This window comes from Onychomys torridus, chromosome 1 (genome assembly GCF_903995425.1).
Source record: "Onychomys torridus chromosome 1, mOncTor1.1, whole genome shotgun sequence".
Taxonomy (NCBI): domain Eukaryota; kingdom Metazoa; phylum Chordata; class Mammalia; order Rodentia; family Cricetidae; genus Onychomys; species Onychomys torridus.
In genome coordinates this window covers 5460788-5478919 of record NC_050443.1, presented here as the reverse complement: position 1 = coordinate 5478919, position 18132 = coordinate 5460788, and the positions used below count along the sequence as shown (strand labels likewise).

At 40.0% G+C, this 18132-nt stretch overlaps 1 protein-coding gene across 1 annotated transcript; it reads right to left on the bottom strand.

Moving 5' to 3' along the window:
• Positions 1-1473: 1473 nt before the first annotated feature.
• On the bottom strand, positions 1474-7495 carry Znf134 (zinc finger protein 134). The gene is made up of 3 exons (XM_036192809.1): positions 7302-7495; positions 5641-5741; positions 1474-4679 (listed from the first exon to the last, which is right to left on the bottom strand). The coding sequence occupies exon 3, from the start codon at positions 4229-4231 to the stop codon at positions 3539-3541; it is 693 nt and encodes a 230-aa protein (XP_036048702.1). The 5' UTR covers positions 4232-4679; positions 5641-5741; positions 7302-7495; the 3' UTR covers positions 1474-3538.
• Between the last annotated feature and the right edge of the window lie 10637 nt (positions 7496-18132).

Below are 18132 nucleotides of genomic sequence, written 5' to 3'. Positions count from 1 at the left end.
ATCCAAGTACCAACCATAGAGACCTGGAGGTCTTTATAGACAGACATTGACGAAGAAGTCATGTGGTTGGGTTTAGAACCAATTAGAAGGCAGAATAGAATGTCAATAAAAAATACAGACACATAGGAAGTAGGTTTCTATTTTCAGGTGAAGGATGGCAGTGGCTGGTAAGCTAAAGGCTATTCACTAGTGCCGTGACCTCTTGAGGTTTTCACTCTTTATTTGGCTCTCTGTTTTATTTAATAAGACTGTTTAGACTTACATCTACAGGGAGAGAAAAATGGAAGGGGCTAAAACAAATTTCCAATGCCAAGAAAATTTGAAATCCAGTTTGGCAAACTCAACTAGGTATCAGTGTCTAGGAATATCTCTGTTCAATCACATTATCACCATCAAAGTTAACCAAGTCTTTAGCTCAAAGCTGTCAGCCTGTTTCTCATGTGCAAAATGTTAAGAGCTCATAAAATCTTGGTCTTGGAGAGTTTTTGTCAACTTGACACAAACTAGAATCACCTGGGAAGAGGAAACTTCCTATGAGGAATTGCCTCCATCATATTGTCCTGTGGGCATGTTTATGGTGCATGTTCTTAATTAATGATTGACGTGGGAGGCCATGGTCCACTGTGGGCAGAGCCAACCCCAGGCAAGTGGTCCTGCATTGTAGAAGAAAGCAGGCTAATTAAGCCACAAGGAGCAAGCCAGTAAGCAGCCTTTCCCCACGGCTTCTGCTTCAGTTCCTGCCTCCAGGTTGCTGCATGACTTTCTACTTTGGCTTCCCCTGATGATAGTCTGTAACCTATAGGCCAAATAAACCTTTTCCTCCCTCAAGGTGCTTTTGGTTGTGGTACTGATCACAGCAATGAAAAGCAAGCTAGGACACCCTTCAATCTTATCTGCATTGTCGTTTTAGATACAAGCTGACAGTTTTTTCTTTATCGGTATAAAACTTTGTAGACTCTTCATTCTCCAGTACATCACAAAAGCTTTACCCAGAGTTTAGGTCCTTAATGGTCCCACACATTTTTGCTGAGATGTCTGAAGAATTCCTTTCAATGTCCTAAATCCTCTATGGTTGTATTAACTGAAGCCTGTGTCACAGGCTTTGTGTGATAGACTGCTCTGACTTCTTGATCTTGCTATTAATAAATGCCGTGCGGCCACATCCTCAGTTACTTCTTCAGAACATGCTTTCTGACAATGAACCTCTTAATTTCAGTTACTTTTGTGATTAAGATGGGTTGGCAGTTTCCCAAATCACATCTTCAGTCTTTTCTCTTCACACTTCATTATATTCTTTTTACTACAATACTTATGTCTAAAAAATGTTCTAGCTGGGTGGTGGTGGTGCACGCCTTGAATCCCAGCACTCAGGAGGCAGAGGCAGGTGGATGTCTGTGACTTCAAGGCCAGCCTGGGCTACAGAGTGAGTTACAGGACAGGCTCCTAAGCTACAGAGAAACCCTGTCTCGAAAAAGCAAATGTTTTCAGTTAAATGTCCATATAACAATTCATACATGAATATCTGCAATTGCTGTTTTTAATATTTAGAGCTTGGGTCATAAAAATGATAAATATGATAAAGGGTAATTGTGGTAAATTCATACTTCCAGTAGTCAATAATAAATGAGCTATTCATACATATAACACAAATACAAGTCAAATTAGTTATTCAGACTAACAGCAGGCAAAATGTACATAAACACTTGGAAGTTACACTGACAAACCTTTTGAAGAATTTGTGTACAGTAAAACTGGTGGTTGCCTAGGGATTGAATAAAGGGCATGAAGGACATTGAGAAGAATCCTGAAGAAACACATGATAACTTTGGAGCTCTGGGGTATGTTCAAAATCACTGCTAGAATGGCTTTACAGTATATACACATATAATATCAAACTACACAACTATACGCAATACTATAAAAAAAATATAGAATTTGCTAACTACACTCCATAAAGCTTATAAAAATAATCCACTTAAAATTTTAGACCACCCCTTCAACTGACGAATCAAACAAGTAGACATTAATATAGTAATTCTACCATATCACTACAAATGCCTTAGGAAGCCATGTTCCCCAGTGGTAAGCAACGAAGGTCATTTTCACTTTACCCAAGAATTCTGGTGATACACAAAAAGTTACATTCTTGGATCATTTCACTCTCTTGTTTACTGTCTATACAGCAAAGACATTTTGCAAAGATCTCAGGAAGGCATAGGAGTCCAAAAAAACCTATGCTGAACTAGTGACCTTGGTCCTAAATGACACAGCACTTTATTCTGAAGAGTTCTATAAATCCTTTGACACAACACAGCTTTCATGAGTAGAATATTTAGGAATGTTCTTACAGTGAGAATTTCCCCTGTAGTTAATTGAAACTAATCTGTAATTCCATATATTCACATCCACCATTTCTGTACTTTTGTTTAGTGGCACTTTGCGATATACAGCAGGTAGCATGTATCCCAATCCTGACCTTGGAGAATATACCACATAGGTCTCCTCAACTGTGCAAAGAGATACAGTGCATGAGCTAGAAATGACACATGATCCATTCCACTCCCAAACACATGGCAGATTATCACAATACCAGTTTGTGGTCCTTCAAATCACTCTGAAATCCAGTCAAGTCAGATCCTCCAAATACTTGTGATTATTTTCTATGAAGTGTTTTTCAACAATAGAAGATAACACAGTAACTGGACTCAGAACTGCTCCTCAGCAACCCGCTGTCCCATTTAAAACACAAGACTGTTTATCTCTTTGGCTTGTCAGATCCTAACTTTGTTTCCACTACACTCCAACCTCCCCTAAGATTAAAAGTAATGTAAATTCTAAGGCAATTATTATTGGAAACCAAAGGAATAGTAGTCAAGTACTGTTCTGGTTGGATGACTTAAAGATGTGGAATGCCCATTATGTTACAAAGTTCATAAAGAACTGGGGATAGTGGCACATGTCTAAACTCTCCGATACTAAGGAAGCTGAGGAAAGAGAAGTTCAAGGCTAGCGCAGGCAAAATAAAAATACTGGCTCAAATAAGCAAATAAAAAATACTTTACACAAAAACAACACCCAAGAAGGAAATTATTTCTGCAAGCCAAATAAAGAGCATACATAGCTCAGATCTTCTTGGCTATACACAACTCTACCAGTCAAATATGACAGACTACGGAATTATACTCTTATCATGTACTTCACAATTACTGTAGGAACTAGGAAGAGTAATAAGTCTTGTCTTTCCTGAGGTTGTTGAAGAGACTAAGATGGAAGAGATTAGATGGTTTCAGCCATATGAACTAAGAGAAAGAACTCTGGCGTGTTACTGTTACTCAAGCTAGTCAGAAAGTACATTGTAGTTCTTGAAAGCTTCCTACATACTTGTCTTTCAGAACGCACCTCCCAGTCACGACTGCTCACTATGAGGTTCAACGTCTGACTGAATACTATTGTGCTGCAAGCACTGCTAAAGTCTTCTCACTGCATGAATCTTTTGGTGCCGACTCAGGTGGGAGCTTCAGCTGCAGGCTTTCCTGCACTAGCTGCACTCATGTGGCCTCTCTCCAGAGTGAACTGCCTGGTGCTGAACAAGGTGGGAGGTTCGGATGAAATCTTTCCCACACTTGCTGCACACAAAAGGCCTTTCCCCAGTATGAGCCCTTTGGTGTGCTATAAAATCAGAGCTGCTACTAAACAATTTCCCACAGTCAGTGCACTCAAATGGCTTTGACTCCATGTGACTTCTCTGATGTTTAATGAGGGTGTATCGGTGCCCAAAGGATTTCCCACAATTATTGCAATCATAAGGGTTTTCTCCAGTGTGGATACTTTCATGCTGAACAAGTGTCGATTTGTGTCTGAAGACTTTGCCGCAATCACTGCACTTATAAGGCCTCGAACCACTGTGAACTCTCTGGTGGACTATTAGGTTGGAGTGATGGCTAAAGTATTTCCCGCATTCAGTGCACTTGTAAGGCATTTCTCCAGTGTGGATTCTCTTATGTTGAGTGAGGTTGTCTTTTCGACTGAAGGCTTTCCCGCATTCACTACACTCATAAGGCCTTTCTCCAGTATGGATCCTCTGGTGCTGGATGAGTATGGCTTTACGGCTGAAGGCTTTCCCACATTCACTGCACTCATAAGGCTTTTCTCCACTATGGATCCTCTGGTGCTGCACAAGAGTATCTTTGCGGTTGAAACCTTTGCCACACTCACCACATGTGTAATGCATTTGTCCGACATGGAAGTCCTCTCCATTCTCAGTCCTCTCTGCTTTCTTCTTGTTACAGGGGACCTTTTGTTGGCGGCCAATCAAACTGTCCTGAAGGTTCCTCTGCTGCACCTCGCATGCAGAGGGCTTCTCTAAAGAGTAGGGCTCTACATGAGCTTTGAAATTCTTAAATAATGAGGCTCTACTTTCATTCTTTTGTAAAGAATTCTCGACATTATTATGCTTTAGGTTCTGGCAAAAGTTTTCACTTAACCAGAACTGTCTCTCACATGCCCTGCACTAGTAAGTTACAAGTGCAGGGCATGTTCAAAATGGGGCCACATATGCCACATGGGCAAGTTGTCTGAGTGAAGAAGGAACCTGCCTTGGGAATGTTAACATGTGGGACTCCAACAGAAATGGCTTGGTTCAGAAGGTTCTGCTTCATCCGTTGCTGCACACCAGCAACCTGAAGGCAGACAAAGCACCAGTATGAACACTCTGAAAGACATGTTGTCTTAGTCAGGGTTACGACTGCTGCCAAAATACCTTGGCTAAAGGCAAGTTGGGGAGGAGTTTATTCAGCTTACTCTTCCACAGCACTGTTCGTAATTAAAGGAAATCAGGACAGGAACTCATATGGGGCAGAAACCTGGAGGCAGGCACTGATAGAGAAGCCATGAAGGGTACTGCTTACTGGATTGTCCCTGTGGCTCTTTGGTCTGCTTTCTTACAGAACCCAGGACCCCCAGCCCAGGGATGGCACCTCCCCATGATGACTAATTTAAAAAATGCCTTACAGATGATTCTTATGGAGGCATTTTTTCTCAATTGAAATTCACTCCTTTCAGATAACTCAAGCTTGTGTCAGATAAAACTAGCTAGCTCATAAGTCTAGGTTAAGTTCATAAGATTGTTCACAAGACAATGATCAGTTTGATAGTACTTTATGGAATGTTGGAATCCAGTAAACAAAAACTAGAGAAGGCTGTGAGATAAAGATATAAGAATGAGGCTAGTATAAGAAAAAACATAGTTTCATTATTATTTCTCTAAAAATAACTTCTGGAAAGGCTGCTAGTAACAGGTCAGAGTTATGCATAAATGTAAGTCCTGGCCCAGGAATGTGTGATTTAAAATGAGTGGCTTATATTCAAGGACTATTAAAAATTATGTATACATTTAATGATCTTAGTTTAGTCCAATGATCTTCTTTCAGTCCAATACTAGGAAGACTGACGAGGGATCAATAGAAAACACTTGCATTAGAGACACGGGGAGAAAGCCCTGGGTCAGAAACAAAAGGGGTAGATGGAGAGGAAAAAAAGGTATGTCGTTTGGCATTGGCATCAAACGGTTAGGGGACACAAGACAGGTTTCTGATACTATCTGATGAACATTTGAAAGTCATGCCCTCCTCTAGTTCTTACTTGAGTTGGTCCAAGCTCCTTCTGCTGAGCTTAGAGTCATCCCCTCTCAGTCAGGTGCCCAGGAATCTCTTGTTTGCCATTGTTCAGGAACCATACAGTATCTGGAAGACAGAAATCACCAGGGAAAGGATAGGTGAGAATAAAATACACCCATGCAAGACTGGGAGGAAAATACAATAAAACAAAGCTTGTCTTGCAGGGAAAGTCCAGTGAGTTCCACAAACAATGACAATGATAACTGAAAGCTTTATTTGCTGATCCAGAAAAATATTACATAAAGGTGACAGAACATGGAGCCCTGAAGTGGGTGCTTGTGGACAAAGTCTTACCACCAGCGAGAAAGCATGCAGGATGTGATCTGCTGTGATAACCTTAAGACCCTTAATCTCCAAACATGTCCTGGCTAGTCTCCTGACAGTAAGAATTGGGGAGCAAAGAGAATGGAGGAAAAAATTCATTATATCTAAGGCTTGGAACCCAGAGAACCTATTGTGAAGGAATCAGGTAAAACAGTAGTGGCTAAGGCGCAGCTATGGTAAGAAAATATCAAGCCCTATAGTTTAAAAAAGGAGGAACAGTGCCATCCCAGAAGCCTAGGATAGCTCCCCTATCCCAGGAGATGGTAAATATACAGCACAGAATGTATCATACCACAACAGTACAATGTCTGAACTTCATCAAGAAGCTCCCACTTCAAACAGGAAGGACACCTAAATTCATTCAAAGGCTATGTCACATGGTCCTGAACCAAATGGAAAACTGCCCTCAAGTTTCCTGTTTCTCATCTTAAACACCACATAAAACAACACCCACAATAAATCTCAACCTCAGCCAAATCTCTATGTTGCATGCCTCACCTATGAGGTCTCCTGGGATCCTTTCTCCAGGATGCTGGACCAGAATATTTTGCAAGCTTTCCTGCTGGTTGCACTGTGAGATACCTTGGATTTACCATGTCTGAAACCCGATTCTTAATCCTTCTGAGACAAATAGTCACCACTCTAACTTATGGTTTTCAACCTTTCAGATGTTTATGAAGTGGGGGAGGGGGAGGGGAACAGTTCTTCTCTCACTGCTTTCATAAGACCAGGAAATTTTGACGGTTTCTTCTCCAAACTTATCTTCAGAATTTAATGACTATCCAGAATCCATTCCATGCTTTCCCGACCCTATGCTAGTCGAATTGTTACCAGGACATTCTCAGAGTCTGTTGCAATAGCTTCCTGGCCTGAGTCCCTGCTTCAGTATCATCCCAACCCCACAGTAGGCTGTTTCCTGAATGAATACCGGAATGCATATTTAAGTCTTTTTAAGATCACCTCTTTCCATCATTCGAAACGCTCCTTAGTTATCAAATGAGGATACAATTCATCCTAAGTGTGTGATGCAGGGCAGGAATGACTGCTACAATCTCTCCTGCATACAAGGGTCAAAAGGGTACCCATTTTTCAATTGTTCCATGCACTCGCCAAGCCTCTGCTCTGGTGGGGTTTTGTTTTGCCGTCACACTGCCCTACATTCCACTGCTGGTCAGAAACGGCAATCCTCCCACTCACACGGGTCCCCTGCCCTGCAGCCACTTGTGGATTTGTGATTAGAAACTGAGGATGACAGGTGAAGGTCTGAGAACTTAGGACCCACCTCATGGCCACCGCCCTCACCTGCCTAAGCAGCACCAGAGCGAGCAGGGATGGCTGTTACTTGGCCCTGGAGACGGGATCTCCTGGCTCCGTCACCGCTCAATATTCCCTCAGGGTCAAGTAAGTCTCCTTTTGTGACTTCTGGCGCCCGTCAACTCGGAACGGGTTCCAAACTTTGAGCCATAATGCTGCCAAGACACCCGACCTGGGGAAGATTCCGGAAGTCCCGCCTAAAAGGAAATGTTCCCAACGGGCGCGCTGGATTCTGGGCAATGTAGTTCCTTCAGAGAAATTGACGCAATGGGCGCTGACTGTGGTATCAGGACCTGAATAGTGTGACTTGGCTGGAAGTTCTGGGAAAGGTCCCAGAAACTCGCTGGGAAGAGCGGAACCTCCTTCCTCTGAGAAGGCCCAGACCAAGAGAACAATGAGTGCAAATATTGAGACAAATTATGTCAAATGTTACTCAAATGGACATACACGTGAAAATCAGTAAGGATATTTAACTGCCACTCTTATGTTCTTCATTGTTAAATAAGTAAAATATAAATCTTTAAGTCAGTTGTACAAGCTTCAACGGTGAGAATTGTCCCAAGACATAAAGTGGAAGAATGGTTTTTAGAGAGAGGTTTCGCAGGGATATTTGAGCTCCAAAGTTGGCTAATATGGAACACTTCCTCAGCTTTCCTCAGACACAAATTTCAGCTAGGAGGGCCCCAGGAGATGACCAGATTGGGAGGGGAATATCAGACTATTCTAAAAGCAGATGGTCAACAGAAACACCTTTCTGTATGGTATCCAACCAATGAAGTAACACTCTTATCTAAATGGTACCCCTTAGCCCTCAAGCTGAAATACATTTATTTCCTTTTGGGAATATGCCACCTATTTGAAAAATAAAAACTGTTTTACATGTCCCATTTGCCAAGATAAAGAGTTGGCATGGTCTCACTGACAGCCTGTGCAAAGATATCATCAGGGCATGGAAATGTAGACTTGGACTAACTGACCTCATTTCACCTGCAATTCCAGGAACAGCATTAGAATTGAACTTTCAGATGATTCATGGGGGAGAGAAGCTTGACCTGTTTAAACAACCAAAACCTGTTAAACCACAACCATGTGCCTTCACAAGTGTGTGTATATATATATACACATTTTTTTTTTTTTTTTTTGAGGAAGCCAATGGCATTTGGAAAGAGTTAGGGCATCAGGATAACTCAAAGAGATTCTAAAGTCTCAGACATGCTCAATGCTGAGCACAGTGGGGCTTGAACTGTGACTGTTGCAGAGCCTAATCCTAAAATGTAATTCACTGGGTGACAACAGATGGACACTTGTGACTTTGACTCTACCATTATTTGGTGATTCATTTAGATCGCCTTCATATATAGATATATTTTAGAAAGCTTCCACTGTATTAGGTTTTCATACTACCCATCAAGTGTCCCTTAATTTTAGCTTCCTACTCTCTGTATTCCCAATCCACAACCCCTCTCCCCTAACTATACTTACTTGATCCTCCCTTTACAGACCTTCATTCATATCTATTTATTTTATTTCCATTTCCTAAAGAGATAAGCCTGTTCCCTCTAAGCCCTTTCTATACCTATTCTTTGTGTTCCTATGGATTGTAGCTTGTTTATCATTGACTTAACAGATAATATACACATATAAGCAAATACATAGCATGTTTGTCTCTCTCCATCTGGAATGCTTTGCTGAGGATGAATTTTTTTTTCTAGTTCTATCCATTTGCCCACAAAATTCATGATGTCTTTAAAAAAATTGTAGTATTCTATTGTGTAAACGTACCACATTTTCTTCATTAATTCTTCTGTTGAGAGACATCTTGGTTGTTACCAATTTCTAGCTATTATGAACTGAGCAGTAATGAATGTAGTTTAGCAAGTGTCTCTGTAGTAGGATGAAGCATCCTTTGTGTATATGACCAAGAGTGGTATAGCCGGAAATATAGGTGTATGGATTTCCATCTTCCTAAGGACCCATCACACTAATTTCCGTAGTGGTTAGATAAGTTTGTACCTCCCCCAGCAATGTATGAGTGTTCCTCTTACTCCACAGCCTCACCAGCATGAGCTGTCACTGGTGTTATGAATCTTAGCCATTCTGATGTAAGATGAAATCTTAGTTTTGATTTGCATTTCTCTGATGGCTAAGGATGCTGAACATTTCTTTATATGTTTCTCAGTCATTTAGGATATTAGCCCTTTATTAAATGTGTAGTTGGTAAAAATCTTTTCATGTTCTGTAGGCTGATGCTTTCTCTGAATGATGGTGTTCTTTGACATTCAGATGCTTCCCAGTTTAAGTAGTCTTTGATCCTTTTGGAGTTGAGTTTTATGCAGGTTCATGAGTATGGATCTGTTTTGATTCTTCTACATGCAGTTATCCAGTTTGACCAGCACAATTTATTGAGGATGTTTTTTGTTTTTTCTCGTGTGCATTTCTGGCATCTTTATAAAAACTCAGGTGTGCAAAGGTGTGTGACTTTTAAGTTTGTGTCTTCAGTTTGATTCCATTGATTAATGTGTTTTTGTGACAATACCGTCCTATTTTTAGTACTGTAACTCTGTAGTACAATTTGAAATGGGGGATGGTGATATCTCCAGCAGTTCTTTTATTATTCAGGATTGTTTTAGTAATCCTAGGTTTTTTGTTTTTGTTGTTGTTTTTGTTTGTTTATTTCTATGTGAAGCTGAGAATCATACTTTAAAATATATGAAGACATATTGTTGGAATTTTGATGAGAACTGCATTGAATCTCTAGATTTTTGTTAGGGAGGCCATTTTTACTAAGGTACTCCTACCAATCCATGAGTATGGGAGACCCTTCCATCTTCTGATGTCTTCTTCTGTTTCTTTCTTTTGAAGATTTTTTTAATCATACAAGTTTTTCTTTTGCTTGGTTATAGATACCCCCAAGATAATTTATATTATTTCAGGCTGTTATCAAGTGTTGTTTCCCTGCTTTCTTTCTCAAACCTTTATATAGGAGGACTACTGAATTTGTAAGTTAAGTGTGTATGCAGCTATTTTGCTGAAAGTATCTATCAGCTGTAGGAGTTCCCAAGTGGAATTTTAGGGACCTTTATGTATAGTATCATATCATCTTTAAATAAAGATATTTTGACTTCTTCCTTTCCAATTTTTATCCCCTTGATATCCTTCAGTTGTCTTATTGTTCTAGGTAAGACTTCAAGCACTGCATTAAATACAAAAGAAGAGAGTGGTCAGTCTTTTCTTGTTCCTGATTTTAATGGAATTACTTTGAGTTTCTATTCAAGTTGATGTTGGGTATGTGTTTGCCTTTATTATGTTGCAGTATATCCTTCTATCCTTAATTTGCCAAGGATTTTTATTATGAAAGGGTGTTGGATTTTTTTCAAAGGCCTTTTCTGCATCTAATCAAACGATCGTGTGGTTTTTGTCTTTCTGGTGGAGTACATTTATTGATTTATGTATGTTGAGCCATGCCTACTTCTCTGGGATGAAGCTTGCTTGATCATTGTGAATGATCTTTAATGTGTTCTCAGATTCTGTTTGTGTCTTAATGAGAATTTTTGCATCTATGTTCATAAGGGAAATTGGTGTGTAATTCACTTTCTTTGTTGGGTTTTTATGTAGTTTGTGTATCAGTGTAACTGTAGTCTTGTAAAATGAACTGGATGGACAATGGTCTTTCTGCTTTACACTTTCGCTCTTCCCCCTCTTCCAATAAACCTCTTTCACTAACTCTTTTGTGTTGTGTGTTCTCATAGCAACATACATTGGCAGGTCCCTCCACAGGTACTAGGGGACTTTCTTTTCTATTCTAGTCTATTGAGTGTCGCTTAAGTTTCTTGTACCTTGTAGACAAATTCTTCTTTATGTTAGGTATTTTTTTCTATGATTTTGTTGAAAATATTTTCTCGGCCTTTTCATTTCCAAATTTCCCTCATTTGGGGTATTCATTATTGATTTTATTTCCATTTCCATGTCTTGAATGGTTTTATTCATTTCCTTCCACAGTTTGTGTTTCCATTGATTTCTTCAAGGGGTTTATTCATTTCCTCTTTATGGACCTCTATCATATTCATAAAGGCTGATTTAAGCTCTTTTATCTGTGCTTCCATTATGTTGGAATATTCAAGGCCTGCTCAGCTAGGGCTGCTGAACTCTAGTGGAGATATATTTTCTTGAATGTTTTGATTGTGTTTTTATGCTGGGCTCTAGGCATCTGTGTTCAGGAAACTGTGATTCTAGGTGGTGATATCTGGTCTTGTCTTTGTTGGGTGGGTGGGAAATAAAAAATCTTGGTTTTTATTTCCTCTCCTGTTCCTAGGAGGGTGTGGTGACTATGTGTTGCCTATAGAAAAATCTTCTTGGTTCCTGATAGGTGTGAGCACTGGGTGTTCTAGGTAAAATATGTTCCTAGGGCTTGGAACTGACACTTAGGAATGGGGATTATCTTAGGAGGTCCACAGGAGAATGAAAGCAAACATCCGCTTAGTTAGTTGTAGTTAGAGTTTTCCTGCCTGGCCCAGTCAGGACAAATCTCTCTTACCCGCCAGTCCCACAGTCGCTCAGACCCAACCAAGAAAGCACACAGAAACTTACATTGTTTAGAAACTGTATGGCCGTGGCAGGCTTCTTGTTATCTGCTTCTTTTATCTTAAATTAACCCATTTCTGTTAGTCTATACTTTGCCACATGGCTTGTGGCTTACCAGTGTCTTTACACATTGCTTCTCATGGAGGCGGCTGGCGGTGTCTCCCCAACCCTCTACTTCCCAGAATTCTCTTCTCTCTTGTCCTGCCTATACTTCCTGCCTGGCCACTGGCCAATCAGAACTTTATTTACACAGAGCGATATCCACAGCAGTTAGTCCACTGGGAATGGGGGTAGAGAGTGTGGAGCGGTCATAGAAGAAGGTGTGCTATAGAGCTGAGGATGGCATTAGGGAATTAGACTTGGAGAAATGGACGGAGAGGTAAAGATAGGCAGTTAGCCTACCTGCTTCCCAGATTGGAGTGGTGCCAGAGACCAGCCTCAGCAGTTTCGGGGGTCTGAAGGATGGGATATTTGGAAGGCACAGTAACAACCCAGAGACCATGCTCGTGCAAGCTGACAGGTCACTTCCAGCTTCTGCAGTTGCTAAGTAGCTTCTCTGTTACAGTTTCTTTGGCTTCCCTAGCATCTTTAGCTTCCTTTAGCTTCTGCTTTTGCCCTGGTAACCTCAGTCTTTTATTATCAGAAGCAAGGGGGAACAAAAAGAAAAGGAAATCATCCAATACAAAATGTTCTCATGATTCCAAAGGTTTTTCTTAGAAAATCACCAATATGTTCTTCATCATCTTTTACTAAACACAGAAATTATTCCAAACCTAACACTAAAACAAGCATAATCTATTTTTATTATTAATGATTGTACAATCTTCTGAGCACTTAACTCAGTGGCTAGCAACATGCAATTTCACCAAAAAAAGGTAAAAATAAGAACAATGGTCAATGTACAGTTAGTTCCTTCTCACACAGCCTGCTCCAACCTCAAGACCCCTGCAGACAGCTAAGTTCCTCCTCAGCCTGCTGCAAACACCAAACCCCATGATTGGTTGGCTACAATGACCTCAGAAAAGAAATCTGCCCCTGCAAGTCAGTGACTTTTGTCCTTCTATATCCCAACACATTCAAGGAAAACCTGATCCAGTTTTCAGAGCTTCCATGAAAGGAAGCTCACCTTTTTTGGCAGTTCTTTTCAATCTAGGAACCCAATATAACTTGCAGCAATCACTCCAACATTGTCTCCACACTCCTTCAGGAGGAATCAAAATATCTGGATTAAAGTTGCCATCTCCCTTTCTTGGTGGAGGCCAACATTTCCCTCCCATTCTAGGTTCCTACACTTCTAGTTTCTCATCCAATTTATATGTTACTCCATCCACAGTTTTCAGCCAATCCCTTAGGGTCTCAAGTGTTACACAATGCCCTTGGAATACCCTCAGAAACTGCATTATTCATCATGGCCAATGTGAGTCCAGTGTGTTAATACACATCATGCCATGTGCTATAATTGACCACACATTCGCTACAGTTTATTCAAGCCTGAAGAGCTTCCCCAGGCTGCAGGTTCTTTCCCATGACCTGCATAACTGCCTTAACCGCAGCGTGGGTGATCATCTCTGTATAATTTCCTGTGAAATTTACTTCACTCCTTTCCTGTATCACAGAAATCACTATTGATCTAGGAACACAGAACATGAAGATTGGATAGAAGAAAAATATTAGCATTACAAGAGGTAAAATTATATGGAGGGTAACATGACATGTGCATGCCTTGGGACATGTAGGCATTTCTGCCTTGGTCCTCTAGAGGCATGCTAAGCAGAAGATCCGGAGGGGAACGCGGGGAGGGTTGATGATCCACAGGTCCCTCATCTCCAATCTCTGCTGGCAGCATGTCAGGCATCTTATATGCCATCCCCAGCAGAGTGGCTTATTTGCAGTGAGTGCCTGCTGGAGTTGAGTAGTAGATAAAACAAAGCATGGGGGGAAGGAGGTTAGGAGGGAAAGATCTGTGGGATCCACCAGAGATGACATGGGGGTGGGGGAGACTGCTGCAGGTGTTCTGTTGCCCAGATGCAGAGAGTATTGAGGGGTTAAACTTAGAGGAATGGAGGTAGAAGTGAATATCTGTAGTTAGCCTATCTGCTTCCTTGGCAGGAGTGGCCAGTGTGTTCCCAGGGAATCCCTGCTGGAGTTGGGGGAGGGAAGTTTGCAAGGGAAGATCTGTGTGATCCACTGTAGATGAGTGCAGGAGGGGAAGGTAGGCTAAAGCAGGAATGGAGGGAAAAGTGGAGAGCTGTAATTAGCCTATCTTCTTCCCTAGCTGGAGGGGCCTATGTGATCACAGGGAGTGGCAGATTGTGAGTGTGTGTGTGTGTGTGTGTGTGTGTGTGTGTGTGTGTGTTAGTTCAATGAGGAACTTCCATACTCATAGTGACAGCACTAATTTACATTTCCACCTATAGTGTATAAAGGTTCTTCCTCCCTGCTTCTTGCATCCTCACCATTGGTTTTTTTCAATGATAGTCATTCTGACTGGGGGGAGATAGAATATCAGTATTGCTTGCATTTGCATTTCCCTCATAGCTAAGCATGTTGAATGTTTTCATATACATATTCCCACTGTACTTTAAGATCTTAAAAATACATGAATACACTCTTCTATCAAACCCAGTCCCCCATTTCCTCCCTTTCAATTACTCCCTACTAACCCACCACTTTTCTCTCCCAATTTCATGTGCTCTTTATTTTCAATTTAATACCCACCTAGTCCATTTAGTACTGACTGTATGTACATAGTGTGAGACCATCTTCTAGAGTGTGGGTAGTCTCTCCATTTCCCACACTCTTTTCAGTGTGTAACTCTTTGGTGTTGACTGAGGACAGATTACTCTCTTGGAGATTTTGTGTGCTCACTTGTATAATTTTGCATCTATGTGATCACTTTTGAGTCTACTGAGGTGGGATTTGTACCTGAAGAATCCCCTGCACTTACTGCATTCACAAAGGCTTTCACCAGCAACCACACAGAAAACCACAGCAGACTCTGCTTGACTGTTTCACATCTCAACCTTAGCCACTCAGGAAAACCCACTGACCTCAAACACACATCACTTTCTTCAACTTTTTTGAACCTGATGTACCCTCTTCAGTTGTTGCCTTCCTCTTCTCCAGACCCCATTCAATGGCCTGACATTGTGCCCTATTTCTCCCAAAGAAATCACACTTGACACATGACTTTGAAGAGTAGAGCCTACCATAGTAACAGAGGGAGGTGGGTAATTGCTGGAAAAATGGTTCAGAAGTGAAGGACACATACATCTTTTAGTGAGGATCTGAATTCAGTTATCAGGATGCACATGCACATCTCATAACTAACTCGAACTTGCAGCAGATCCAATGTATCTGACCTCTGGTGAAACTCATACTTATTCATTCCCATACACACAATCTAAATAATAAAAATTTAAAATAATCAGAACAAGAAAGGATACTTCCTACAAATGGCTTAATGAAAACTCAATCATGGTGATTTGCCTTTGTCAGAGAAGCAAAAATAATGGAGATGCAAAACTTCTAATAGGGAAAGGTTATAGGAGTGACAAGTTTGGCAGCTGTTGGCACAGGGAAGCTGGTCGTGGGTTTCCAAGAGTCTTGGCATGCGGTATGACTAAGGGAACATACTTGGCTTTCTTTAGTTGATCTACAGGTGAAATTTTGGACAGCTGATAGTTATCAACTTCTAATCATTGTGTCTTACTGGTTTCTAGTCTACATGTGCTGGCTCTTGGTACCTTTTCTGTCATATATGATTTGGTTGTGATACATACATACATACATACATACATACATACATACATACATACACATCTGTTATGTCAACTGTGTAACTGCCATGCAGGATTACTATGTGTTTATCTTGAGGCTGTGTTGCTCTAAAACTCTTAGATAAATTCCTAAGTATTCCTACTCCATTTTTTTAACTTTAAAATACAGGACTTAATTTTTTCTTTTTTTTTTTTTTTGGTTTCCAAGCTGTGGTATACTAGTAAAATGCAGTGTGTAAAAATAATGCTTAAGGCATACACTGTAAATAGTCAAAAACCAGCCAAACTAACTATAGTGCATTGGAGTGTCACTGTCATAAATCTATGTATAGATTTAATTAACCCTTTTATTAATTTATTTTTTTATGCCATGGTTAATCTTAGTTACCTTAAATGGATTGAAAGATGCTTAGAAAACTGGTAAAGCATCTTTCTGGGAACATTTTTTTTAAACATTTATTTCTTTTGTGTGTGTGTATGAATATACAGGCCATAGGACAATTTGAAGGAGTCATTTTCCTTTTTCTTCCCCCATGCAGATCTCAGGGAATGAACTCAGGTCATCATCAATTTGGTGGCAAGCTTTACCCACTAAGGAATCCCATTGGCCTTTCTGGGAAGATTTACGACAGGATTTCCAAGGATGATTAGCATCACGTCACAAAAGTAAAGGAGGAAGATGTCCCTTGAATGTTGATGGCAAGGCCTGTTAAGGGATTGGATGAACAAAGCCCAGAAGTATGATGCTGCCATACAACAACCAAGCTTGATTCCTCCCCAATGGGCAATGTTTTTGCTTGTGCCATGACTTGAAGACACCAGACTGCAGATCATTCAACATTTATTCACTCATTCATTCCAGACAGTATCTAATTATGTAGTTCATACTTAAACTATATAGACCAGGCTGGCTTCAAACTCAGAGATCCACCTGCCTCTGCCTCTGGAGTGCTAGGATTAAAGGCCCATGCTACCATACTGGTCTTCAATTTTTAAATGGCAAACTAGACTATAGTGATTCTCTTAGGCCTTCAGCCTTAGACTAGGATTGGATAATGCACCCTATTGTTCTGAGTCTTCCAGCTTTTTTTTTTTTTTTTTTTTTTTTTGAGCTGAGGATCGAACCCCGGGTCAAGCGCTCTACTACTGAGCTAAATCCCCATCCCTGTCTTCCAGCTTCTTAAGACTGGGCAACAACTGGTTTTCAAGGCTTCCCCACCATTGTGGGAATATCCAGCCTTTGTATAAACAATTTTAACTTTACATCCATTTTCTATTGGTGCTATTCCCCCTTGTTAACTGTAATACAATATCCAGTCACAGGGTAAGTTCAGTAACACCAAGAAAATGTGGAAAAAAAACAACAACAACAACAACAAAAGAAAAAACATAAAATAAAGAAAACCAAAACCCAAACATTTTGAGACATCTTAAAATTCAGGACTAGGATGTAGCTTAGCTGGTGAGTATTTAGCTAGCATTCATAGATTTAATCTCCAGCACCACATAAACTGGGCAGGATGGAGCATGCATGTAATCCCAGGGCTAGAAAGGTAGAGGCAAGAGGATAAATCTAAGATCATTCTCAGCTAATGAATTCAAGGCCAACCTAGACTACAGGAGACTGTCACACACAAGACAAAACTACTTGGTAAAATGCATATATCTATATATGCACAGTTAATTGCAATTCATTGTAAGGATTCATAGGGTTTTTTCACATAATCCTTACTATTTGCATACATGAAAATATCCATTGAAAATGTTGAATAAATCCTTATACCCATTTTATATTTAGAGGGATAGATTAAAAAGGGTATTAGAAAACCTGGTTTTATGTATGTTATTAAAATAGAAACATGCACAAATACAAAATTTTGTTAACATAATTACACCTCAATTAAATTATCTTTTAAAAGCAAGAGTAAAATAATAATCAAAAGTTGTCACTTTCTAATGTTTTACTTACATATTTATGTTCTTCAGGTAATTTTTGACTATTACATCAATATGATGGGTATAAAATGAACATATATCTCTTCCCAACTCAATGTTTGATAATATCACTTTGGCAGTTTAGAACTGTCCATTGAGGGAATGCAATTTAAATATTCAAACCAGTATTTGCTTGTACTGAAAGAGCTAGACTTAAGAGACGGGGAATATGTTACTAATGCAGACAATGTTTAAAAAATACAGCACCTTGACTATTACACTGTGAATCAAAGAGAAAACCTGCTATAATATTTTTCTAGTACTCAAAAACATTTTGCTCCACTTACAAAGGATTAGTCTACCAAACCATTGAAGTTTGAAAATAAAAGTCAGTCTATCAAATTCATTGAAGAATGAATGAAGTCTCAATACATATTGTTAGTGTAGATTTCTTTATTAATGAAAAGGACATTAACACCAATTTCCACTCAAAAATAGGCAAAATAGGTGTTAAAGTCATACAG

What these genes read in the sequence shown, in the direction of transcription:
- Znf134 (XM_036192809.1), bottom strand. Translation starts at nt 4,231, where the DNA reads ATGCATTACACATGTGGTGAGTGTGGCAAAGGTTTCAACCGCAAAGAT.